The sequence below is a fragment of the Solanum stenotomum genome, chromosome 7 (genome assembly GCF_019186545.1).
Source record: "Solanum stenotomum isolate F172 chromosome 7, ASM1918654v1, whole genome shotgun sequence".
NCBI lineage: Eukaryota > Viridiplantae > Streptophyta > Magnoliopsida > Solanales > Solanaceae > Solanum > Solanum stenotomum.
In genome coordinates, this window is record NC_064288.1 from 48,608,476 (window position 1) to 48,616,991 (window position 8,516).

Sequence of the window (8,516 nt, forward strand, 5' to 3'; positions counted from 1 at the left end):
TATCGATAACCCTAATGTTACTTCTACTCTGTTTATTTTTACTTAAATTTAGAAAGATATGTTTCATTTCTACCCTCAATCTTATCGGTACATTTATTTGCTATTTGAAATTGAAATTAAAAAGACAAATGACAAATAAGTTTTTATATTAGCTCACTTATGAGCAAAATATATTATAACAATCTTTACTAATTTTATAACAATACATAAACTATACTCTCTCCGTCCCATATTAGATGGGCACTTCCAACTTTACACGGTGATTAAGAAATCATTAATACATTGGAAGACTTCACCATTTTACCCTTTGTTTATATCAATGCACATTGAAATGAGTTACAAAAAATACACATGCAATATAGGAATGGTCATATTAATTGTAGGGTAAAATGGAAAAGAATTAATTAATTCTATCCTAATTTAATAAGTGCTCAAATAATATGAAAATTTTTTTTTAGTAAGATTCTCATTTAATATGGGACGGAGAGAGTAACAATATAACTTTATTAATGTTGGGCCCAGGCAGCGCCCGGGCTTTCTTTACTAGTATATATATAAATGTGGAACCACACAGGTGAAGCAGGCATGTTGACCTCCACATGTGTGGTTATCCACACTTATATATAAGTAGTAGATATATATATCTCAAAAATAATGACTTATTTTTATACTTTTAATGAGATTTGTGTATAGTCACACAAATATATCGACATATTTAAGGTAATATGTTTCAATAATCTTGTAAACACACCAACACAAGTTTTAAAATTTTATATTTGTTTCTTTGAAACAATTTGAAAGAGAGAAGAGTAACACTTCTCTTTAGAATTTTATATTATTTTAAAAAAAATTATATTATTAAGGATAGTTTTGTTTAGAACAAGGATACTGTAAGACTATAATCCTATTTTCTATGGAATAGATAATATTAAACTTTTCCGACTCTAATTAGTTAATATTGATATCAATAGGGGCGAATTTATAGGTTAAAATTAGGGTATGTAAATATGTGATTTCTTCGTAGAATTAAAATCCGAGTTTTTTGTCATTTGCTAATAAAATGTACACACGAAATATAAATGCTTTTAAGACTTGTTCTGAATTTTTTATCTTATTTGAATTTTATCGTAAGTGTATTTTATTTCAGAAAGGACAAGTAAGCCTTTTCTTGGAGAAAAAGGCTTTGGAAATCTATAAATTGAAGATCTTTTTTGTCACGAATCAAAACAGGTCATGAGTGACTCACATTTAACCTTTTAGGTGGAGGAACCAACGAGTGCAAATTCCAACTTATCTTAGTTGAACTTATGCAATATGACAATGATGCGGAAAATTCAAATCTTATCAAAATCTGAAAGTCATTACATCAAGGACATCTAATCCCCAAATATCAAGTCTGAGAGTATCAAAGACACCATAATAGATAAATATAATAGTTTGTGTTTGAAAACTAAGTACATCATGCTATGACCGAGAGAATCCAACACGAGCTACAAGAAATAGCTCACCCTAGAATTTGATGTGTTGGAGACTGACTAGAGCTGAGAGTGAGACGAAGTATGTGGTACACTTGTTGCACTCCACAAAAGGAACACGAAAGTATGGGTAAGTATAGGGCTACATGCATATACTGAGTAAGTATCATTGGTCGACTCAAAATAGAAACTAATATGCATAACGTAATATAATAAAATCAACTATAGCACTTAGCAGGTGGCGAGGAACAAGCAACATGAATAAGTGATGACAACAATGAATCAAGTACGTAATTAGTCAACAATATCAAGAACACACATGAGGAATCAGGCCTCCACACCACATTCTTTCGAGAAATGAGTTCTTTGAGATTGAGTACATTAAGTTATTTTAATATGTTTTCCTTTAATGTTAACGTGTCAGAACGTACACCCGATCCAGTTATATTGTGTCGGCTCGTGGCACCCGATCCAAATATATTGTGTCTGCTCGTGGTACCCGATACAATAATATAGTTAATTCATCATTCTTTATCATCACTTTACACTTCAGTAACAATATTTCATCAAGCCTTCTTTATTCAAGACATCATTTTGATAGAGCAAGTTCAAGATTATGGATTTCGTGGTCTTAGGATTACAAACCAATCACAACAACATAAACATCATTCAAACCACAACCATTAAGTACATAGAAAATTTCACAACATTGATCAATGACTATCAATCACTATTAAGAGTATCTCTATTACATAAAACAAATTATAACCTACCTCAACTGAAGAACCGAAGTCAAGCAAGCTAATTCATTAATGTTTTTCATTTCTTCAATGCCTCCAAACATTTCAATCTATCAAGTATGCATAATCTGTAAGTACACACGCTCAATTCTATAATAAAGTTCCTAATCTTGATGCCAATCAATTTGCCAAATCTCACATGTTCCTAAATTTTCAAGTCAAGGGTTAAGTCTCAATTCCTCCAATATCATAAATTTAATGATATTTATAAAATACAACACACCTAAAATTTAATTACATATCTCAATATAATAAAACTGGGAAAAGGGTCAAATGCCCCCTCAACCTTTAGCCATATTTCCAACTACACACTTGACCTTTTCGGGGGTCCTATTACCCCCCTGAACCTTTTTATTTTTATATTATTTCACCCTCAAACGCTGATGTGTCCACCTAAACCAGATTTATAAAAAATGTTTGTATACACGCGCTGTCCACGTATATATTAGTGGACCCCATGACTTTACACGACTCACATATTGACATATGTCATAAAACTTTACCTTTACCTTTGAACCAAATTAACCCTCATTCTTCTACCTTTACCTTTGAACCAAATTAACCCTCATTCTTCTTCCTTAGATTAATTCTCGATCTTCTTCCTAAATCTCTAGTTCTTCTTCCTTTTCTCTACGATCTTCCATTATTGACGTTGCTCGGAAGCTTAGTTACTATTTCTTCTGAGAAAAGGTTAGATCTTTACTAGCTAAATACTATTTTGATTTAGTGTTTGATTAGGGTTTTATTTTTACTGCGTATTCAAATGCTATTTTGACTGGTGTGTTGTAGTGTGGAGGTTTTTAGGGCCTTTTAATGTTTATTAGGGTTAGTTCTAATTGAACGCTATTCTTTACCAACTGAATGTTATGTTGATATTTGATTTTAGTTTTGATGGTAGTGTTGATTTTTAGGGCATTTGTTGCACAGGCATTCAAATGCTATTTTGATATGTGTGTCGTTGTATGTAGTTTATTAGGGTTTTAATAGTTATTTACTTGTTTTCGTGAATTTATATAGTCTTGTAGTTTACTGGTAAAGTACAACCTCAAAAAGTAGAGTTTCTCATTCCTTACTAGTGTTACCTCTGTTCAGGTAGGAGATGAGTGGATTTACTTTGGTTACTTTAAGATGGTATCATGGTGGAGTATTAGATTTGAGTAGTGGACAAGTAGTTTACAGTGGTGGGCAAGTTACAGAGTTTTTGGATGTTGATGTGGATAGCCTGTCCTATTTTGAATTAAGAGGCTACATTAAAGAATTAGGATACACAACAACTTGCACATTTAGTATTAAACCTCCTAACAGTGGTATTTTGGAAGATATTCATAATGATATGGATATTTTAGACTTAAGTTGTTCTTTGGAAGATGGAGATATTGTGGAGGTATATGTAAAGCACTTGATTAATGATGCAGTTGTGGACCCCACCCTTATTTTATTAGAAAATGTTCCTCATGGGTATATGGAGGAATCTGGTTCAACTTTTAATAAAGTAAATGAACAAAGTGGGGTAGGTGAAGACCCTTTTACTACCTTTGATACTAGATCTGCTTCTACCCCAACTCCTCCCACCACAACTTCTTCTCCTAGATCTCCTTTCACTACCACAACTCATTCCACTACAACTGCTGCTCCTAAATCTCCTTCCACTAAAACTCCACCCACTACAACTGCTGCTCCTAGATCTCCTTCCACTACAACTCCTGTCACTGCTGCAAATCCTAGTATTGAAGATGCTGATGATCTAGTTTCAGGCCCTGTTGAATCTGATTTCTTAGAAAAAGAGGGTTCTGATTACTCAACTGAAGATAGTGTTGAGTCTGAATGTGGATTGGTGGGAGATGATGATGAGGACTATGGTAGTGATGTACATGAAGAGGTTAGGGAGTTGAGGGCTGAAAAAAGATCTTTTCAAAGAAGAAAAAGAAAAGAGAGAGTACCAGTTGATACTGAAGAGGTACCAGTAGGTGAAGCTGGAGCAGATTTAGGTTTTGATGAAACTCAAACAGGTAAAATAAGTGTTGAAGGAAGATTAGGAGGTGATGAGCCTTATTTTGCAAGTTCTGATGATGGAAGTTTTGAAATAGATGGAGATGAATTTAGTGATGAATGTGTTGAATCTGAAAGAGTACATTTACCAAGAACTGTAAAAAGAAGGAGGAGACCAAGTAATCAGAAAATTATACATGATCCTACTGCCAAGAAAGTTGTATGGCAGTTGGGTATGGTCTTTGCAGATGTGAATGAATTTAGAAGAGCAGTTAGTAAATATGTTGTCCAGAAAAGAGTTCAAATAGAGAAGTGTGTGAATGAGCCAAAAAGAGTTAGATGTAGGTGCAAGGAAGGTTGCCCATGGCTTTTGTTTGCATGTCTTGACAAAACAACAAATGATTTCATGATAAAGACTTACAATCCAAAGCATAGTTGTAACAGCACAACTAGAAATTATTTGTGTAATGCAAAGTTCATATCTACACACTTTAGAAAAAGGATTAATGAGCAGCCAAATATAAGAGTTTTCAAGTTGCAAGAGTTGATAAGGAAAAAATTTAAAATTCATGTTGGCAAGACTACTGTTAGGAGGGCAAGAGCTAAAGTGTTGAAAGATATCATGGGTGATCATATTGTGGAATTTGGCAAAATTCTTGACTATAAAGATGAATTGTTGAGGACCAATCCAGGGAGCACTTGTGTTGTTAAACTTGGTGAACCTGATGCTCTTGGTAGGCCAATATTTCAGAGCTTTTACATATGCTTTGATCCATTGAAAAAGGCATTCCAAAATTGTAGAAAGTGCATAGGTTTAGATGGTTGTTTTCTTAAAGGAGTTTGTAGAGGACAATTGTTAGTTGCTGTGGCCAAAAATGGTAATAACCAGATGCTGCCACTTGCTTGGGCAGTAGTTGAGTATGAAAAGAAAGAGACATGGACATGGTTTATCAAACTGTTGAAGGAAGATCTAGGACTAGGAGATGGTGAAGATCTCACCCTGATTACAGATATGCAAAAGGTATGTGTACTATTTTATTTTGTATATATCTTTATCAATTTTCTTATATTTGTTATTATAACATATCTAGAACTATTACAGGGATTAATAGGAGCAATTTTAAATATTTTACCTCTTGCTGAACATAGAATGTGTGCTAGACACATCTTAGCTAACTGGGCTAAGGACTGGAGAGGTCTCCAAAGAAGACAACAGTTTTGGTCTATTGCAAAAAGTACCTTTGATTCTCAATTGAGGAAAAATGTTGCAAAGATGAAGTTACTTGGTCCAGAAAAAATGATGGATGATCTTATGTACTACAACATAGAGTACTGGTGTAAGGTTTACTCTAATAGTCAAGTAAAATGTGATTCTGTAGACAACAATATGTCTGAATGCTTTAATTCATGGATCTTGGCAGCTAGGCACAAGACAATTATTACTATGCTTGATGAGATAAGAGTAAATATGATGACAAGAATAGCCAACTTAAGAGAGTTCACAAATACTTGGATGTGTGATTTCTCTCCAATGTCTTTGAAGGTACTACAGGAGAATATTAATAGGTCAATGAATTGTAATATTGAATTTAATGGAGTTGATGGATTTGAAGTGAAAGAAGGGCCATTTCAACACAGTGTGGATCTTGGTAGGTGGACTTGTAGTTGTAGGGTATGGCAGTTAAAAGGCATACCATGTGCACATGTTGTGGCCGCCATTTACTTTAAGAAATGTGAACCTCTTGACTACATTGACAACTGCTATAGTAAGGCAACTTACTTGAGGACTTATGCCAATGTCCTTCAACCTGTCACAAACATGGAGATGTGGCCTGTATCTACTAACCCCACAGTTGCACCACCAGAAATAAAAAGCATGCCTGGCAGGCCAGGTAAACTTAGAAAGAAGGAAGCTGGTGAGAGTAAAAAATCTGGAAAGCTACCTAGAACTGGACTTGCCATGACATGTAGTAACTGTAATGTTAGAGGCCACAACAAGAGAGGATGTCCACAAAGGGTTGAGTCATCAACAAGGGAAGAACCATCAAATATAGACAAGGGAAATGGCAAAACTTCAGGTTTAGGCAGACCAAAGGTAACATCTTTACCTTTAATTTGGTATGTGATAGAGATCTCATATGTAATAACTACAATTATTTTTAACTATATTTATAGAAAGCACAAACAGAAGGTGAGCATTCTGCAAAGAGGTCAAGAGGAAGACCACCTGCAGCACCTAGTGCATCTCCAGGACCTGCAAAGAGGTCAAGAGGAAGACCACCTGCAGCACCTAGTGCATCTCCAGGACCTGCAAAGAGGTCAAGAGGAAGACCACTGGCAGTACCTAATGCATCTGCAACACTTACAAAAGGTGCAAGAGGAAGACCACCTAATGCATCTGCAACACCTGCAAAGAGTGCAAGAGGAAGACCACCTGCAGCAGCTAGTGCACCTCCTACATGTCCATCACCTGCTAATTACCATGTTGGATCTTCTACACCTGTTGATTACCAGTTAACTAATAGTAACAAAGGAAGAGGAAGGGGTAGGGGAAGCACAACCTCATACAAAAGGCAAACAGTCATTGGAATGGGTGTGTTTCAAGATGAAAATGGATTCAAAGCTCTCAATGTAAGTGTTTTCTATTGATTCAATTATACTATTTTTTTTTTATGTTTAACTACAAACTCAACTCACTCACTAATTATTTCATAATTTGAATACAGCCTGGGATGTCAAGTTGTAAGATCTTCTCTACTGGTACAACAAAGGTGACAAAATCTGCTGATGTTACTGGTGATATTGGTTACAAACCAAGTACTGCACCCAAGTTGAAATGGAATGGAAAAGCAGCAATCTCAACAAGCAAACTTCAAGAAATGAGAGAGGAACAAAGAAAAAAATCAAAAGGAAGTAGTTCATGAAAATATTTCCCATTTTGAATGATGATGTATTAGTATTGAACATCAAATTATGTTTTTGTTTTTGGTTTTTGGTTTTTGATTGTACTTTGACCTTATGTGAGGCCTGTTTTACAATCGATTATGTCAATTAAAGGCCTTCTATTTTACAAATGGTGTTATGTTTATTCAATTTCTCCCGTATTTGTTGTAATATAGACACTACTATATCAACTACTTTATCCGAAAAGATTCATATATTGATATACAAAATTTCTCATATTACATATGATAACCAAAAGAGAGTTTCAACTCCTTTCACTACTCACTACTCACATACGTTATGGCAATTCAATTAGTTCAATACTTGAATGAACCCTACTTTGAAATAGGTTGTTGATGAACAAGGCAACAACACAAATCAAAATACACAAAATGACCTTCCAATCAAACGTACACCATTTCAACTTTCTTCGTTTGAACCTCTTCTCTACTGTCAAATTATCAATCAGAACTTGTTGCTCATTGATTTGAATCTGTCTCCTCCAAACTTCATCTTCCAACTCTTTGATTTTGTTCACCAATTTTGGGAGGATAAATTGGGATCTTGGATCGATTTCTTCTCTGTCTCTCCATCGGAAAAAATGACAATTGTTCTCCTGAAAAAATAAAAAAATATATATTCATGTTATTAACATTCACATCAATTAAACCCAATAAAATCAAACAACTGAAGAAAATTCACATACACCATAGTAGGGGCAAGACCAAAATCGTCTTCCGGGATTCGACTTCGACCAAGAAGTCTGCATATGCAACAAACTTCCATGTTTGCATCGTACTATGGTTTTGAGCATTGGGTCTGATTCTTCCATGCATAGCTTATTCAATTTTGCATTTGACATTCCTAACCCTAATAACACAAAGTGAAAAAAAAATCAAGCTGTCGAATTGGGAAATCCGAGAAAATTGCAAACCCTACATTCAATCTTAGTTGGAGAAGATACAACAACTAAATTCAAGCTTTGAAAATGGTGGATGAAAAACAAAGAAGAGAGAGAGCTTTTGTTCAAGAACAAAAGAGATGGAGATAAATGAATTGAGAAAAGAATAAAAAATAAATGTATGGGTTATATAAAGACTAAAGTTACCGTTGGGAGGATTATTTGGACTCCACGTGGACATTTTATTACATTGTTATGCGCCTCACGAAGGTGAGTTCATGTATGTGGACACATCAGCGTTTGAGGGTGAAATAATATAAAAATAAAAAGGTTCAGGGGGGTAATAGGACCCCCGAAAAGGTTAAGTGTGTAGTTGGAAATATGGCTAAAGGTTGAGGGGGCATTTGA

General features: G+C 34.7%; 2 protein-coding genes across 2 annotated transcripts; one reads left to right on the forward strand and one right to left on the reverse strand.

Moving 5' to 3' along the window:
* The first annotated feature begins 6,083 nt into the window (after positions 1-6,083).
* On the forward strand, positions 6,084-7,188 carry LOC125869983 (uncharacterized). Its single transcript, XM_049550360.1, has 4 exons — positions 6,084-6,359; positions 6,440-6,766; positions 6,798-6,857; positions 6,991-7,188. Exons 1-4 carry the CDS (start codon positions 6,084-6,086, stop codon positions 7,186-7,188), a joined length of 861 nt encoding a protein of 286 aa, XP_049406317.1.
* Positions 7,189-7,488: 300 nt separating this feature from the next.
* On the reverse strand, positions 7,489-8,072 carry LOC125871683 (uncharacterized). Its single transcript, XM_049552327.1, has 2 exons — positions 7,914-8,072; positions 7,489-7,823 (listed from the first exon to the last, which is right to left on the reverse strand). The coding sequence occupies exons 1-2, from the start codon at positions 8,067-8,069 to the stop codon at positions 7,506-7,508; spliced, it is 474 nt and encodes a 157-aa protein (XP_049408284.1). The 5' UTR covers positions 8,070-8,072; the 3' UTR covers positions 7,489-7,505.
* Positions 8,073-8,516: the final 444 nt, after the last annotated feature.